Below are 18383 nucleotides of genomic sequence, written 5' to 3'. Positions count from 1 at the left end.
GCCAGTGTCTATAGAATGTAGGGTATCAGTAATACTCTTAAGTGAATTCATTTGGGGATCAAAAACAGCTAATTTTTATTTAATTGTTGATTAAAGTAGTAAACACTTTTAGCTGGGCCTAATACAGTATATAAATGGTGTAGATTTCGAACATAATTTAAGTCATGCTAAATATGACTCTCATTTTTAAGACTATTTAAAATTCAGAGTGACTTTAAATAAGATGCATTTTGAAGCCTATGTAATATTTTTTAATTGATTCAAAATACTATAAGGTAGAAACTTGTGTATCCTTGGTGGTTTCCTTGGTAATATAATTGTTTCATATTTCAGATGCAGTTACTGTTCACATCTTCAGAAGAAGAGCTAGAGAGATTAAGAAGAGAAAATAAAGATATTGAAACTGTATGTTATTTAATCATTTGGCTTGTAACCTGTGGACTCATTTTTAACATTAAGGGTTTTCTGAAGATTTGTGTTTTCCATTTAGTTTTATCTAATGATATAGTTGGGCTCTTAATATCTCGGGTAGTGTTTGAGTTGATGTAGGTTTATATTCATAAGTGTCATAACTTTCCACTGTGGAGAAATATCATGGAAGTAAGTCTTAAATGCGTTAACTTTTCTTTCTTTGTTGCGTTGCTAGCTGAGAAGAGAACGAGAACATTTGGAAATGGAACTAGAGAAGGCAGAAATTGAACGATCTACTTACGTTACAGAAGTCAGAGAGGTATTTATAATGGAATTTTTTCAACCTTACCTCTTAATTCAGATTGAGTTCATAACAGAGTAATAAAATATTTCAGTATAAGTTGTTTGTGCCAGAGCTTCCGAGTAGCATACAAAACTTGGGAAATCACGAGGAGATCAATCTTAAACTCTAAACTTCATTGCAGCTGAAAGATCTGTTGACTGAATTGCAGAAAAAACTTGATGATTCATATTCTGAAGCAGTAAGACAGAATGAAGAGCTAACTTTGGTAAGATGCTTATTCTCCACTGGGTATCAAGTAGGCTCTGAAAACACCTGTATTGTGTGGAGAAATCACCCCAACTTTTCCTTGCTAACATCTTTAGCTTGGCATTTTTGTAAGTTTGAGATATCTTCATATTCTGATGACTCCTGAGATGGTCTTTCTTTCCTTACTCCTACGACGATCCTTCTTTTCTTAGCTCCTAACAATGGCATGTTTGGCTTTCAACTCTTTCTCAAAAATTTTCATATTTTGTAAAGCCTAATTTCTTGAGCAGCATATTTTCAGTGAATAAAGAAATGAAACAAAGATAGAGTTGTGAAGATTCTCTTCTCAGACTGTCCTAATTAGTGATAGAATTGGGCCTCATGTTTTAACCTGGGAGAAGACACTTGAAGTTTGAAGATATATACTTTTTATTCAAGGGTAGTAATCTAGTCTTGTTTCTTGCTTTGACTGTTTTTTGTATAAGTCATAAACAATCAAAAGCTGTAAAATCCTGTATTTTCAATATGTTATTTAAAGTATAGTAACCCTAAAAGCATAGACTTATGTTATAGATGACTAGAGTGAGCTAAATGTCATAAGCCATGCAGTATAGTGCCCTGTATTTTAGGTCTTAAATGTACACTGGTTGTGGCAGGCTTAGCAGTTAGAGAAATACGACTGTCCAGTTCTCTGATCGAAACAGTGATCATTATGTCTTTCTGTGACAAATATTGATATAGCATGGGATTCAATTTTTGAATGATATTTAAATAAACTATAGGAGATTATAGTAAGTTTTCTCCTTACTCAAAGATTCCCCCTCTCCACTTAACATTAATTAATTGATGTTCTCATTAATACATGTTACCAAAGGAAACTTCCTCATTTATGGTTGGTCTTCTGTGTTATGACAGTGTTTTATAGACATCAGTTTTCAGTACAAGGCTATATGAAATATATACACAGAGCGCTAAACATACCTCTTGTTACTTTATAAATATTTGTTTTATTTACCAGTATTTAAAAAATTAATTTCCATGATAGTGTAAGACTGGTTTTATGCATATATTTGCTATATAGTGCACAGATTAGGACTGTGATATGTCATTGTTACCCTTTAATGTATTTTTTAAAAAATAATTTCTAACTAGTTGTTGGAGAGTTTACTTTCTAATTTTGGTGCTCAGTGACTGACTCTACAGTAGCATCAAACCCACAGGATTGTGGTTTTATCTCCTTTCAACCGACTGTTCGCTGTAGTTTTTTATCCCTCTTCTTTCAGGAGACCATTTTGAGTTGGTTTTGCTTTTCTGTTTTGTCTTGAGTTTGAAATCTTTAGTCATGCTCAGGGTAACAGGTGCCACATTTTAAGATAAAGTAATTTTGTATTAGTGTGTCCTTGGGCCAAAAGTTTATCCTCTTTGATGTAGGTTATTAAACTCAGAGTTAAGTAAAGGAACAAGCCATTTAGGTATTTAAATAGTGTTCCCTAAGTAAAATTTTCAAGTGAAGCCCCCCCACCCCCATTAATTCTCCCTCCAGTTTTAAATATCAGTGTTTGGGGTTTTATTTGTTTGTTTTTAAAATATTTATTTCTCCCATGAGAGAGGGAGAAAAGAAAGGAAGGGGGGAACAGATTCCCCCAGCAGGGTCCCCGTGTCACCACCAGTCCCAGCCTTGTGCACCCGTGCCTGCCCAGCATGCAGAGGTGGCCCAGGAAGTGAGTCAGGACGAGCCCCCCTTTGTGGGTTCAGTATACCACAGCTGCACCACTGACCCACGTCAGTGACTCGTATTTTCCCCTTGGGAATCTCCAGAACTGTTTGAAAGTTATGCCTATGGGTGGGAGGCAAAAAGTAATTAACCTGATAAGTCTAATAAGAAAATTTATTTATTTATTGACTGATTGATAATATAGGCCATGTTTCTTATTTAATTAGAATAGTTGTCAGAGAAGAGGCACACACTATATATTGGCACTAGAATTTTATAGAGTTTATAATTGTTTTGACAAGTTGGTTATTGAAAAGTATCTCTTAAAACATTTCTTGTTGGTGTAACTTACAGGCCAGTGTAGTCTCTTAGTATACTAAAAATTTTAAAAGATGGTCAACATTTAAATTTTTGGTTTTCCTTACCTGGTTCTGTTCAAATGTCTTTTAAAATACTACACAGTTAACTCCTTTTAACAGAACTATATAGAATAAAAAAATCTTAAATTAATTGGGAAAATTTCTACCTGCCTTTTAATTTGGAATAATTTACTTTATGAATAGTGATTTTTTTTTTAAAGGTTTTTGCCATAGTGTATACACTTGCTGGAGAGAGAGAGTCGGAGAGAGAGAGTCAGAGGGAGGGAAAGTGAGAAGTCATTCCCCAGGGGATGGCCACACTGCAATCCCTTTTCCATTCTCCTACTTGGATTTTGGGCACACACACATTCACCAAGCCTGAATTTCAAGCTACTGGATCTGGGACTTTGTGTTCAGCCTTATGGTAGTCCAGGGCCTTAACCACTACGCCACCTGCTGGCCTCAAATAGTGATACTTTTAAAAGAGACTTAATTGGAATTTGATGGTTTGGGTTTTGTATTCACAGTTTTCTACTCTAAACTCTAAGTTCATTGCTATAGCTTTTCTTACGTTTAGCTTTACAGATGGGAAACTCCACTGCTTAGCTTTTTCTATACATTTGGTACAACATATTGGCTAATCCACTGCATAATAACTGGTAGCAATCTCATTCTTTCTCTCATATTCTTCAGCCCTAGAAGTACCAGCATAATCAAAGAAGGATATAAACTAACTTAACTGTTGTGTTCCTTTGCTTTTACAGTTGAAGACACAGTTAAATGAAACACTCACAAAACTTACAACTGAACAAAGTGAAAGACTCAAGGTAGCTGGTGATTTGCATAAGGTAAGGCAGTGTCCTAAAGATGCAATATCGTGAGCCTGTGCTGTGCCTCAGGTCTTAAGCAAACACTGCTAATTTGAGTTTGTTCTTCTGCATTGTTTTTTTTTTTTTTTTTTTTAATTCTTCATTTATTTATTTTAATTTGACCAGACTGAGAGAGAAAATGAGAAAGTAAGCCACCAGGTCTGGGTCTCAAACTGCAGCTGCCCATGTGGTAGTCCAGAGCCTTAACCAGCATGCCATCTGCTGACCCTTGCACCATTTTTTAAAAATTCATTTTATTTAAATTGTATATTTTTTACATTAAATCACTTTGCATCTTTATAGCATACAAAATGAATTTTCTCAATATGAATACATTATGTATTAGTCCTATCAAAGATATTACTCTACATGTTATCATCAACAGATAATTTTTCATTTTTCCTGACCTCAAAGTATATTACAAAAGTGTGATAATAAGAACAGCATGATACTGACACAAGAACAGGCATGTAGACCAATGGAACAGAATAGAGAACCCAGAAACAAATCCCACAACATACAGCCAACTGATTTTTTTTGGATAAAGGGCACATGACAGTCTAGCAGGGAGGAGAAAATCTCTTTAGCAAATGGTGCTGTAAAAACTGGATATCTACTTGAAAAAAAATGAAACTGGACCCCTATCTCTCACCATTAACAAAAATGAATTCAAAATGGACCAAAGACCTAAACATAAAATCCCAAACCAAAAACTATTGGTAGAAAACACAGGGGGAAACTCTTGGAGACATTGGAGTAGGTACATATTTAAACAAGGTCCCCAAAGCATAGACAAGTGGGAGTACATCAGGCTAAAAAGCTTCTGCACAGCAAAAGACAATAATTAGAGTGAAGAGACAAGCCTTGGAATCAGAGAATATATTGCTAAACTATGCTTCAGATAGGGGACTGATAACCAGAAGGGAAGGGAACTCAAGTAACTTACCTGGAAAAAAAAATCCAATTAAAATATGGGCAAATGAGCTAAGCAGACAACTCTCCAAGGAAGACATACGAACAAACAAAGCATATGAAAAATTGCTCAACATATGAAATTGCTTTCACACCATTGTATGAGCTTACTTATGAATGTAAGCTGTTCGTTACATGCTTACTTTTTGGACCATTAGTCCATTATTCTTAATTCTTAATTGAATTAAAATTAAATTAAAATTTTTAACTTAATTGGAATTATTTTTTAAGATTTAGTTACATCCATATATAGGAGGGCTTCAAAAAGTTCATATAGAGGGGGCTAGCAGTTGGCATGGTGGCTCAGATGCTGGCAACTTGAAAATCACACCAGGCATATGTGTCCATGTGTGCCAAAATCCTGAGAGGAGAATGGAGGAGAAGGGATTGCAGCATGGTCATCCCTCTGAGGGGTGATTTCTTTTCCCTCTCTGTCTCTCTGCCCTATCACAAAAACTTAATAATAATAAGCTTGTAGAAATATGCATTATAGAAAAGCTGTGCGTGTCTATCAAAATTTTTTGCACTAAAATAAACTTGTACTTTAATTCCATTTTCCCACAAACTTTTTGAAGTCTGCTAGTATTTTTATAAATTGGGATTTTAACAATGTAGTTACTTATAGAATACATTTCTATTGCTTTTTGTAAAAAAGAATTAGTTTATTTAACTTTATTTTTAATTTGACCAGAGAGGGACAAAGCAAAGAGCAAGAGACACACACAGAGAGAGAGAGAGAGAGAGAGAGAGAGAGCACGAGCGAGCAAACCACCAGGTCCGGGACTTGAATCATGGTTGGCCAAGTGGTAGTCCAGCACCCTTAACCACCATGCCACCTGCTGACCTCCGTATTGCTTTTAATGGATAAAGCTAAATGTGTAAATTTCTGGTGTTTCAGAATTTTATTCCATTTATTTATTTATTTTTACAAATACATTTTTTAAAGTCTCATATACAAATGGGTGATTTTTAGTATTGGATTTCTTCTTTGCATTAGGTCAACATGCTATTTGTAATTGTTTTGAGTTTTGTTTTGTTTTTTTTTTTTTAAGAGAAATGTTTGCTATAGGACATGTGCACTTACTGGAGAGACAGAGAGACAGAAAGCGGGAAGTCACCCCCATCCCCAGGGAAGATGCTATGCTGCAATCCCTTCTCCTCTATTCTTACCTTGGATTTTGGGCACACACGCACACGCCCAGTGTGATCTTCAAACTGCTGGGTCCAGGACTCGAACTACAGTTGGCCAAGTGAGAGTTGTGATGTAATCATTACATCATCCGCTGGTTCCAGTTGTTTTGAAATTTTTAATAGTATATATATGCTTACATTAAAGCTGCTTTAGAATTCTGGTAGTGTTTGTGGGAGAGTTAGTGATTAAAAACACAAATTATTTTGGAAATGCAGTATCAAGAGGTATATACATCTTAAATTTTAGTAATTACTATAAATTGAGTTCCCCAAAATAGTGATTTGTATTCTTCCCAACATGATGTGAGGTTAACTATTTTTTGAATACTCACCCATATTGGATATTATGAAATATTTAAATATCTTATATTCTAATAGATTTAAAAAAAATTTAAAGCTCTTATTTTTTTTAGGAATCAATTATTTATTAATTTAATTTTATTTGTTATTATTATCTTTTTAATTTGACCAGAGAGAGACCGAGAGAAAGGGAAAGTGAGAGTGAGAGAGAAAGCTGCCAGGTCCCGAACTTGAGCTGCGGTCAGCCATGTGAGAATCCAGCGCCTTTAACCACCATGCTACCTGTTGTCCGCTGAAGCTTTTATTTATTTATTTATTTGTTTGTTTGTTTTTTAAGAGAGATTTTTGCCATAGGGTGAAATTCAAACTGCAGTAGTCCAGAAACATAGCCACTACTCCATCTTCTGGTCTGGGAAATCTGCTCTTAGAAATAGAGACTTACATGGGTACCAGCAGGTGGCATAATGGTTACGTTGCTGAACTCCCACATAGTTGACCATGGTTTGAGACCCGGACCCGACGGCTTAAAATTCACGCTGGGCACATCTGTGTTTGTGCCCAAGATCCCGAAAGGAGAATGGAAGAGAAGGGATTGCTGGATGGCCATGCCCCCTGGGGGGTGATTTCGCACTTTCTGTCTCTCTCTCTGGTGACCACACGTACCCTATGGCAAAAATCTCTTTATAAAAAAAAGAAGAAGAATCTTGACTGAAGAAATGATGTTACCTTTTACAAAGTTGAAAGAAGTATTACAAAGAAGTATTTTTGTTTGTTCAATGTGTTAGTAGCTTATAATTGTTATGCAAAAGTTTGGGAATCCAGAAGTTCTTTAGATTATTTCAGCGTAGGTAAAATGTGAATTTAGGAAGTTTGTTTTAGAGCACAGATTTCTAGATTTGGTATACTGTCAAGTTTGAGCAGTCAGTTTTCTTTGATACATGATTTTAATTTTTGACCTCTGGGCCAAAATTTTAATACGTGCAGTTTTAGCTTAGCAATGTAGTTTTTGGAAAATACTTTCAGGTTAGTAAGTAGGGGCTTAAAGATATGTATAAGCCATGTTGTTTATGATGGCTACAATGGTGATGGTGTGTGCCTGCTCATTGCCCGCTCTGTACAGTAGAAATACCGTGCAGCTTTTGGTAGAAATGCACTTAAATATTTGTTGACTGGAAAAAGCTAAAGCACTTTGTGGGACCAGCAGATGGCACAGCAGTTACATCACTGGAATCCCACGTGGCTGACAGCAATTCAAGTCCTGGACCTGGTGGCTTGAAATTCACTCTGGATGTGTGTTTGTGCATGCCCAAGATCCTAGGAGGAGAATGGAGAAGGGATTGCAGCGTGGCCATTTCCCCTCTAGGATGATTTCTCACTTTCCCTCTCACTGTCTCTGTCTCTTTCTCTCTCTGGCAAGCCCATGTGCCCTAAGGCAAAAAACTCTCTAAAAAATAAAGTACTTTGAAAACAGGCATGTATAAGACAGTTTGTATGTTCAGCCCTTTGCGTAAAATTTTGGCCAGTTTTCTAGAAGCACTCAGTATACTCGGAAGGGAACTTAGACCTAGGGGTCAAACACCAGTAAAGGGAACCAGCAGTTAGCGTAATGGCTATGTCACTGGACTCCCATGTAGTCGACCGCGGTTCGTGTCCCGGACCCGGTGGCTTAAAAAACTCACGCCGGGCGTGTGTGCGTGCGTGCCCAAGATCCCGAGAGGAGAATGGAGAAGAAGGGATTGCGGCGTGACCATCCTCCCTGGGGGGTGATTTCTCGCTTTCTGTCTCTATGTCTCTCTCTGTCTGTCTGGCGAGCACACGCGCCCTACAGTGAAAATCTCTCCAAAAAAAAAAAAAAAAAACAGTAAACAATTTTAGGGTAAGTGAGCTAGCTATGGTCTCTCTTAAATTTACTTCCTCCCTTCCTCCCTCGCTTCCTTCCTCCCTTCCTTCCTTCCTTTCTTCCTTTGAAAAAGGCAGACTTTCTTCTTTTAAAACATAATCCTTTAAAAATGTAAAAACCATTTCTAGTTTGAGAGTTGTACAGAAACAGATTATGTATCATTTTTGGCTTTCCCCTAATGTAGACTTATGTTAACCAAAATACCAACTGTGGTATTTCTGGGTTTTGTGGTTTTTTTTTTTTCTTTTTTTTTTCTTTTTAAGTTTTTTGGCTATAGGGCATGTATACTTGCTGGAGAGAGCCAGTGAGAGGAAAAGTGAGAAATCACCTCCTAGGAGTGATGGCCATGCCACAATCCCTTCTCCTCCATTTCCTGGTATTTGGAAACACACACACTCTCACATGCCTTGTGTGATTTTTCAAGTTGCCAGGTCTGGGACTCAAACTGCAGTCAGCCATGTGGGAGTCTAGTGCCTTAACCACTATACCACCTCCTGGCCTCTGGTATTTATATTTTTCATTTCTTTAAACAGTTTCTGTATTGTTTGAACTTCTTAAAACAATGAGCATAGCACACACATTCTTGTAATCTAATGGGAGATGTTTATTTTAATTTTGGAGTAAAAACTTTACATAGTATTTTGACAGGAGGTTTTAATCTTATACAAAATATGTAACAAAATCACTAATTTTGCATTTGTTGATTTATTGATGTATTGTTTAAAAGCTGCCATATTGGTTTCTTTGTAGGCCCAAGAGTCACTGGATCTTATCCAGTCAAAAATAGTAAAAGATGCTGAAGACACTGCTGTTATTGGAAATAGTGATGTTTTCCCAGAAATGGTATGCATTTTCATTAATCTCAAATCATTGGGCTAATTATCCTGTAAATATGCAAATAATAAAAATGTACAGGAGCCATCTCTGACTAGAAAAAATGTACTTTTATAGTTTATATTGCACTAAGTGATATTTTCATCAAAATAGCCTCTCTCTAAAATGCAGTGTTTTTAATTTTGGCTTTCATGTAAGATATTATGTGCATTTTTTTTTTAAGAGAGATTTTTGCTATAGGGTATGTGTACTTGCCAGAGAGACAGAGACAGCCAGAAAACAAGAGATTCCCCCCCTCAGGGCAGGGGGATGGCCATGCCACAATCCCTTCTCTTGGGATTTTGGGCATGCACATACACACACGCACAAACACATGCCTGGCATGATTTTAATACATAGGAATCCAGTGACATAACCATTACACCATCTGCTGGTTCTAGTTATGCGCATTTTAAGGTTTGTGTTTAGAGGTATTAGGGTATATTGCTTAAGAGTATAGAGAGTCTGGATCAAGACTGCCTATGTTTGAATCCTGGCCCTGCTACTTTGTAGCTAGGTGACTTTGAGTAAATTCCTTAGCTGCTCTGTCCATTAATTGCCCCAGCTGTAAAAGATAATGATAATCTTAAGTATTTTGTAGGGCTGTTAAAAGGAATGAGTTAGTATAAAAAAAATCCTTGGATTAATGGGTAAAACTTGCAACAGTGTCCAGCATTTAGTCAGGCGTTAATACATGTTAACTTATTTTTATTGTTAGGGATACATTCTTAGGTGGGTGAGTTTTGTTCTTTATTTTTGCTGAAAGAAAAAAATGAGTTTATTTGTGATAGTCTTAGAACAATAAAATGTTTCTGGTTTTGGTTACAAATTACTTTTCCACCTGTTTGGAGTTTTTTCATCACTTCCACCTTACTTTCTAGGAGTCTTCTGAGAAGGAGACACTATCTCTAAGTTTAAATCAGACGGTAACATATTTACAGAAGTTGCTTCAGTCCGTAAACCAACAGCTCACAAAGTAGAACACTACCAGGTTTTAGGTAAGGAAAACTCTCCAGTACTAGTGTTTGTCTATAGGTGATTGACATAGTGTGTGTATGTGTGTATGTATAATTTGTATTTACCATAAATAAAGGAAACTTTGATTTCACTGCAGGAAATACTTTCTTTTTATCTCTTTCAGAACGTCCTGGTGACGTTTTTTAGCTTTCTTAGTTTTATTTTCAGCTTGTGTTTTGAAAATACGGTAGCTTGGAGAACTAAGAAAAGCTCTATCTTTGCTTTGACTTTATTTATTTATTTATTTTTAATCGTTACCTAAGTTTTTGTTCATTGCCATACCTGTAACTGCTTTGTTAGTTTATTCTGATCTTAGGTAAAGTATCTGTGTGTATTCTTCCTTCCTTTTTTTTAATGACTCATTAAGTTAAATTGACCATACATTTTTACTAAGATAAGATTACTGGGCTGAAAATCAAGTCATCATGATTTTTTTTTTTTTTTTTGAGAAGTTTTTGCTATAGGGCGCGTGTGTTTGCCAGACAGAGAGAGACAGAGAGACAGCGAGAAATCACCCCCCAGGGGGGATGGCCACGCCGCAATCCCTTCTCCGCCATTCTCCTCTCAGGATCTTGGGCACGCACGTACACGCACCCAGCATGAGTTTAAGCCACCAGGTCCGGGACTTGAACCACGGTTGACTATGTGGGAGTCCAGCGACATAGCCATTATGCTAACTGCTGGTCCCAAGTCATCATGATTTCTTTAAACTAGAAGCTGGGTTTTATTTATGTTTACTTCTTTAGGTGATCTGTGAACCCATTATTTAACTCCTGAATTGAGAACTTTGAATCAAGGATAAATAAACCCATCAGTATCCAAATCATGTTTTGAGTTTTAATTGTCTATGTTACCTCGGAAAGTTCAGCTCTGTTAGCATTTAAAAATGACTTGTATTTCAGTTGGTGAGTGTAGCTTTGTTTATTATTATTTTATTTATTTTGTTACCTGGGTTTTACCTGTGTTATGAATGACAAGTAACACTGCCTAGGGTAGAGAATTCAATTATACACTGAATGCTTCAGATATTCTTCTTTTGAGACTCCTTTCTTAAAATGATCATGTTATTGTAGAGATCCAAAGGGTAACTCATCATTGGATTGTCCCTTTCAGAATCCGTACTGTAAGACTGAGGGCTTACAGAGCCCTTGGGGAGGGAGGTTAAATATCTTGGAAAAGTTGGCATGGGCTTCCATTTTGATGTTACGGGGCATTCTGTCTCACTTTTACAGGATGATGGTTCTCTAGCCAACCTTAGCATTAGCATATATTCTCTTTTAAAACAGTAACTTAGGCCAATTACCTCTAAGAAAACTTTCCAGATTATTAACCCAGCTTATTCCTCAGTATATCAGCAGAAGTAATTAATACTTCATCTCAGTCTTTGATTCTTGGTGAGCTGACCTCCCCAATTTCCTAGAGTTGAACTTCTATCAGATTTCCTCGCTCTCTCCCAAATAACAAGATATCCTGGCTTCCTGTTCACCATCAGGATCCTTGCCTGGAGAACATGCGCCTGGGATGTTTTTTCCGAGCCGACGGGGCCAGGGTTTGAAGCACAGTAGGCCCCCTCGGCACCTCAGGCCAGCCCTGTATCTACTATTTTATCTGTCGTTGATTCTTCTGTCCACTGTAGAGTGGCTTCTTTTCCTTCCATTTCAGTGAAACTTTTGCTAATGTCATTAATGTTTTCCTAATTGCAAGATCTAGTACAGGCCCTTCTTTGGCATATAAGAAGATACCAAGAAGCAGTTATGGAATATGCTGAATATGCTGATGTTGGTTAGTAGGGCTTTGTGTTATAAGGGAAGGGTTTCATTTTTAGAGATCTTAAAATATTGTAAGACCACTCATTTGACCCTTGCCTTTAGACTTCATCAAGTGTTCTCTCTTCAGCACTCCATAAATGTTCTTTATTATTTTATTTTTCTTCCTAAATATATAGTCTCCTCATTCTAAATCTTAGGAATGAGTTTTTGGGTTGTCTACTTCCACACTTGCTTTAATCATATTACACTTGACATTTTATAATCCTTGGTAATAGCACCTTTATTGTTCAGATTTTTTTCTTCCTTGATTTATAAGAGTGGTAATTTGTTCAAATAAATATATATACTGTGACAACCCAGCTGAAACTGAACTGCTATTTGACAAGGATAACACTCTATTCTTCTGTCAGCTGATGGACTTAAGTCCAAATTTGGCTAGTGAAGGGTGGTTGGCAGTAGCCCACCACGAAGGGTAAGGATAGGCTGCATTGCATGAAGCGGTGCACTGGCCCTGGTCTCCGTTCCCTGCGCCCTGGCAGCATAGGTGGCGATGGCTCTCCCTTGTGTATGTGTGCCTTGGCTGGCTCTTGGACCTCTTCTTTAGACCCTTCAAATGTTTGTATTACCCTCAGTTTTCTGTGCTCAGCCCTTGTTGTTGCTCTGTGTATTCTCCCTCCTTTGTACTCTTTTAAAACTACAACTGTATGATTAAATTGAAGATATATATATATATATATATTCTTTTTTTGGAGAGGTTTTTGTTATAGGGCGCGTGTGCTCGCCATACAGAGAGAGACAGAAAGCGCGAAATCACCCCCCAGGGGGGATGGTCACGCTGCAATCCCTTCTCCTCCTTTCTCCTCTCGGGATCTTGGGCACGCACGCACATGCGCCCAGTGTGAGTTCAAGCCACCGGGTCTGGGACTCGAACCACATTCAACTACGTGGGAGTCCAGCGACATAGCCATTATGCTAACTGCTGGTCCCAAGATATATATTTCTTAATCATCAGAATATAGTTAATAATAGGTTAATTTCTGATGTCAAACTTCTTTTTGTACAAGTATTTATGAATTGTTTAAGATAATGCTACACATATTTGAGAGCCGTTTTTAAAAACAAAAATGATAAGTGATATGAGGTAATTTAGCTTTTTAAAATTTTAATACATGGTATTTAACATTTCTGAGAGTGGAAGGGATGAGTATATTTACTTTATATCCTTAATTTGTAAAAACCTTAACCTTTATTTTCTTTTGGGAGCCTTCTTTCCTATTTCAGTGCCACCCCAGCTCCACCACAGAAATAAGGCTGCCATCCTTCTGTTTCTTTTGGGGGTTTGTAGGAGGTAATGATTAAGACGGCTTCTGTACAGATTGGTATCACTGGTATTTTATAGTGTACTTCTTTTTTGTTCCCAGATATCTACTTTTTCTTGTTTTACATTTACATTTGCCTGTCTTCTAAGTGTTCTATTTCTTTCTTTCTTTTTTTTTTTTTTTTTTTTTTTTTTTTTGGGGGTTTTTTTTTTTTTTTTGAGAGGTTTTCGCTATTGGGCGCGTGCACTCGCCTGACAGACAGAGAGAGACAGAGAGACAGAAAGCAAGAAATCACCCCCAGGGGGGATGGCCACGCCACAATTCCTTCTCCTCCATTCTCCTCTCGGGATCTTGGGCACGCACGCACACGCGCCCGGCGTGAGTTTAAGCCACCGAGTCCAGGACGTGAACCACGGTCGACTACGTGGGAGTCCAGCAACATAGCTATTACGCTAACTGCTGGTCCTAAGTGTTCTATTTCTGACCAAATCAGAAAACTTTATTATCTTAGGTTCTCTTACCTTGGAACTAGTTTGTGGACGTGTTTGGGGGGAGGATGATAATTTTGATAGCAGATAGATCATGAGTATGCCCATAAGCCTGCTTCTCATATGTGGTAACTCACTTAACCTTCACAGCAACCTTGTGCAGTAGGTAGGTAGGCATTATTATTATTATTATTATTCTTGTTCATTCCATTTTACAGTAGACCTAAAGAGATTCTTTAACTTGCCCAAGATCAAACTAGTTACTGGGTGAGCTGGAGTTTAAATCCAGGTGGCCTGGGTCCAGAGTCTTCGGCCTCTTCATCAGTGTTTTTCTTTTCCCTAACTCTATGCCCTAATCTCTGTCACTGCTTTCTTTCCTTCTCATGCTTTCTAATTTTTTGTTGCCAGACTCAGGAAATTCTTCAGTACATTCTGACTTTTTCCTAAAGTTGCTCTTTGGTTTGTCGATAGCAAATTGGAAAAGTTTACAGTATTGTCCAGAAAAAATTGAGGTGAAGCTCTGTATGTGTGTTATATGTTTGCACTCTCTTTGAGAGACAGATCCCTTTATGATTCAGCTATGTTTTGTTTCTGGGAAAGCAAAAATTCTTTCATAGTTATATCGAATACAAAATTTAATATTACAGAGAAAAATAACCTTTTATTCCTATACCTAACACTTGGGCCATCATGTGGATCAGGCTTTTATCTTCTGTAATGTGTTTACATAGCACTTCAGAGTTTAATATATTAGTAGGCTATGTAGGCTTCTTTTTTTTTGTTTTTAAAGAGAGATTTTTGCTATAGGGCATGTGCGCTCGCTGGAGACACTGAGAGAGACAGACAAAAAGTGAGAAATCCATGCTGTAGTCCCTTCTCCTCTTGGGATCTTGGGCACACACGTACATTCACCCAGAATGAGTTTAAGTTGCCGGGTCCAGGACTCCAATTGTGGTCAGTTATGTGGGAGTCCAGCGACATAACCATTACAACATCTGCTGGTCTCTGAAGGCTTTTTTTAATTGCCAGAGGGTATATGTGCTCAACACAGAGAGAGAGCAGCCCCCATGATGCCCAGCCACATTATACTCCTTTCCCCCATCCCATCAGGGTAGGTTGGGGTACACATACACACTGCCTGCTGTGTGCTTTTTTTTTTTTTCTTTCTTTTTTAGGTTTTTGCCATAGTGTGTGTGCATTTGCCAGAAAAGACAGAGAGAGGAAAAGTAATAAATCAACACCCCCTGGGGGACGGCCACCAGCATTCTCTTTTCCTCCATTCTCCTCTCTGGATTTTGGACATGCATGCACACACACCTGGCATGATTTTCAAGCCACCAGGTCTGGGCTTGACCTGGTGGTCAAGTAGCCATGTGGGAGTCCAGTGCCTTAACCACTATGCCACCTGCTGGTCTCTTGTGCCAGTATGTTTTTCAAACCCCTGGGATTGGGATCCAAACTAAGATCAGCCATGTGGGATCTGGCTCCCAATGTACCGAGCTTAACTACTGAGCTATGGGGCTGGCCCTAGACTTTCAGATCGGCTGTTAATCTTGGTTTGAAAGGGGAAAGTGACAGCCAGTGATAACTTTGCTTTTAAACTTTAATTGCTTCTCTCCCTATTTTTGAAAATTTTTATATAAAGTTGAAAGAATAGTGTAACACCATAAAACTTTGCACCTGCCTCATCTCTCCTTGTCTATACATATTTGATTGATGTTAAACCATTTGAAAGTAACATTTCAGTCTTCAGAACATTTTATTTTATTTTAATATTTTTGGTTTGCTATAGGTCACGTGTGCTGGCCAGAGACAGACAGAGAAGGAAAGTGAGAAATTACCCCGCAGAGGGGATGGCCATGCCACAGTCCCTGTCTTCTATTGCACAGACACGCACCCAATGTGTTTTTCAAGCCCCGGGTCCAGGACTTGAACTGCAAAGTCGACCATGTGGGATCCAACACAACCTCCACACCGCCCATTGGTCCACTATGGAGTTTTATTTCCAGGTTTCTAGCATTCATCTTCTGAAAACAAGGCAATTTTACCAGCCCCCCCAGTACCATTATCACATCCCAAAAGTATAATAATAGTTCTAATATCCAGTATTAAAGACATCTTCAAATTTCCCCACTTGTAGTCAAATCGCTGTTTGGTTTTTGCTTAACATTTTGGGAAGTAACTGCCTCTGACTTCAATTCAAGAAATAGCTTTTTAGCTGTTTTTCTAAAACCAGTATCCAAATCAAAATTTCCATATGGCATCACTTGAGTAAGTCATTTTCTCTCTCTGATGACTTTGAAGTGTTATCTATTTAGTCATCTTATATGATTGGGAAAGCTTCATCTGACCTCAGAAAATGCATGTCCGGACTGGACTTGTTCAGGGATAGAGAGTGGTAATTTCAGTTCCCCTGCAGTGCCTCTCAGTCACCTGGGCTTTATACCTGTTCAGGTAGTGCTAATGAAATGGATTCCAGTATTCTCCTGCGTGTGTTCTGACAGGATTTGGCTCACATTTTAAGACCTTTACCTAGAAGGTTCTTCGAAATTCTGAGATTTTTCTCCTGTTTCAATTACCATTATTGGGAATTGTTTTGAATCTAGTTGAAAGGGCCGTTCTAGATAAAGTAGAATATGTACTTTTGGTGTTTGACAAATGTCTTCTGATTGCTTTTTGTTGCTTTATTTTAAAATGAATTATTTCTGATCTTTTACAGAGTGAAGTGATCGGGGAACTGTTCATTCGAGAATAACAGAAGGCATTGTATTATATTTTGCCAAATTAAAGCCTTATTTATGTTTCACCCTTTCTACTTTGTCAGAAACACTGAACAGAGTTTTGTCTTTTCTAATCCTTGTTAGACTACTGATTTAAAGAGAGGAGAAAAACAAAAGCCAACTCTGTAGACACCTTCAGAGTTTAGTTTTATAATAAAAACTGTTTGAATAATTAGACCTTTACATTCCTGAAGATGAAATAAACCTGTAATCTTTTATCTTATTTTGCTCAATAAAATTGTTCAGAAGATCACAGTGGTAAAGATGATGTAAAATTTAACATTTTAATACTGATGTTGTACACTGTTTTACTTAACATTTTGGGGAGTAACTGCCTCTGACTTCAACTCAAGAAAACACTTTTTTGTTGCTAATGTAATCAGTTTTTGTAATGACGTCAGCAAATAAAGGGATGCTTATTATTCAAACTTGACTTTTTTCTACTGTTCATTGAACTTTAAGAGATTTCATTCACACTACAGATCAACCTAATTTAGAATACAATTATAATCGCAACCACTGTACAGGATAGATAGGCTTTGTTGCGTATCTTACCTTTCTAGCTGGAACTATGAGTCTCCTCTGGTTCTGTGCAAAGTGAAATATGCCCAGGCATGCTGTGGGCTGCAGAGAGGATGGGCAGGCATCAGGAAGAGGAACTCAGCCTTTGTGTATTTATTGCAGGTTTTTTTTTTTTTTTAACAATTAACTTTTTTTTTTCTTTTTTTGGAGAGATTTTTGCTATAGGGTGCGTGCGCTCGCCAGACAGAGAAAGACAGAGAGACAGAAAGCGAGAAATCACCCCCCAGGGGGAATGACCACACCGCAATCCCTTCTCCTCCATTCTCCTCTCGGGATCTTGGGCACGCACGCACACGCGCCTGGCATGAGTTTTAAGCCACCAGGTCTGGGATGCGAACCACGGTCAACTACGTGGGAGTCCAGCGACATAGCCATTACCCTAACTGCTGGTCCCAGTAACAATTAACTTTTTAATTTCCTTTTTCAGGTACTATGTCACACAGTTTACATCTGCTTTTCATTCAAAATTTTTTTCCAAAATAATAAAGGATGAAAACACTGATCTTTTTAGATGCTGAAAACCATCGACCATCTCTTGTGCCTTGAGTACTGAAGCATCTGTTGGGCTACCTGTGGTCCTTGCTGTGTCTTGCGTATGGTAGTGATGCTTCTTCCACAGAGCCCTGGCACTTTGTGTTCTCTCCGCTTAGAGAACTCTGCTGCCAGGTGCCAACTTTGGCTTATTCCTTCGCCATTTCAAAATTATTTAAATCTCATTTTTCTCGTGAGCTGTTTCCTGACTGTCCAGTATCCTTCCTGCCTCCTCTTTTCAGCTTCGTTCTCGCGTGTGATCCTTAGTATTCTGAGACGGACTTAGGCACACTGTTTGCTGCCCCTCTTCTCCCTACTACAAAGTAAGCTCCGGGACAAGCAGGAACCATCTCTTGAGCCCTTTGCAGTATATCAGGCCCTGAGAAAGCGCCTGGCACCTAGTGTGCTCAAATACTTTAAAAAACGAGTGGGTTAAGTTTGTTGTTAGAGCTTGTAGATACACTGGCATGGTCTAACCGTTTCACTTCATAGCACATGCAACCCAATAGTATTTCTAAAGCATGTAGGAATAAACTGAGGAAGCTGTTTGGCCAGTGATGACTGGCTTGGGATTTAGGCTGCCTCAGGCCTGAACGATGTCTTCTCACCACCACTCACTCCTAGTAACAGTATTATCAGAATCACGTAAAAATGGCTTCTGATGAGAATGTAGTGATAGTAATGGATGTGGATTTTTTGGTAAGCAGAATGAAACGTGTCAGCATTTGGCAGATCTGTATAACTCAGTAAACCAGTAT

General features: G+C 38.1%; 1 protein-coding gene across 1 annotated transcript in view; it reads left to right on the top strand.

The window, feature by feature from the left end:
• Window positions 1–16945, top strand: part of KTN1 (kinectin 1) — an 88317-nt gene extending 71372 nt beyond the window's left edge. The window contains exons 36-42 of the mRNA XM_027770432.1: window positions 334–405; window positions 647–730; window positions 897–980; window positions 3799–3882; window positions 9017–9109; window positions 10021–10137; window positions 16452–16945. Coding sequence (XP_027626233.1) covers window positions 334–405; window positions 647–730; window positions 897–980; window positions 3799–3882; window positions 9017–9109; window positions 10021–10119 — 516 coding nt within the window. The 3' untranslated portion in view covers window positions 10120–10137; window positions 16452–16945. The remainder of the gene's footprint in view (window positions 1–333; window positions 406–646; window positions 731–896; window positions 981–3798; window positions 3883–9016; window positions 9110–10020; window positions 10138–16451) is intronic.
• Window positions 16946–18383: the final 1438 nt, after the last annotated feature.

Source organism: Tupaia chinensis, unplaced genomic scaffold (genome assembly GCF_000334495.1).
Source record: "Tupaia chinensis unplaced genomic scaffold, TupChi_1.0 Scaffold000133_1, whole genome shotgun sequence".
In the NCBI taxonomy this organism is placed as follows: domain Eukaryota; kingdom Metazoa; phylum Chordata; class Mammalia; order Scandentia; family Tupaiidae; genus Tupaia; species Tupaia belangeri.
The sequence above is the reverse complement of the archived record's forward strand: the minus strand, read 5'-3'. Positions and strand labels throughout refer to the sequence as shown.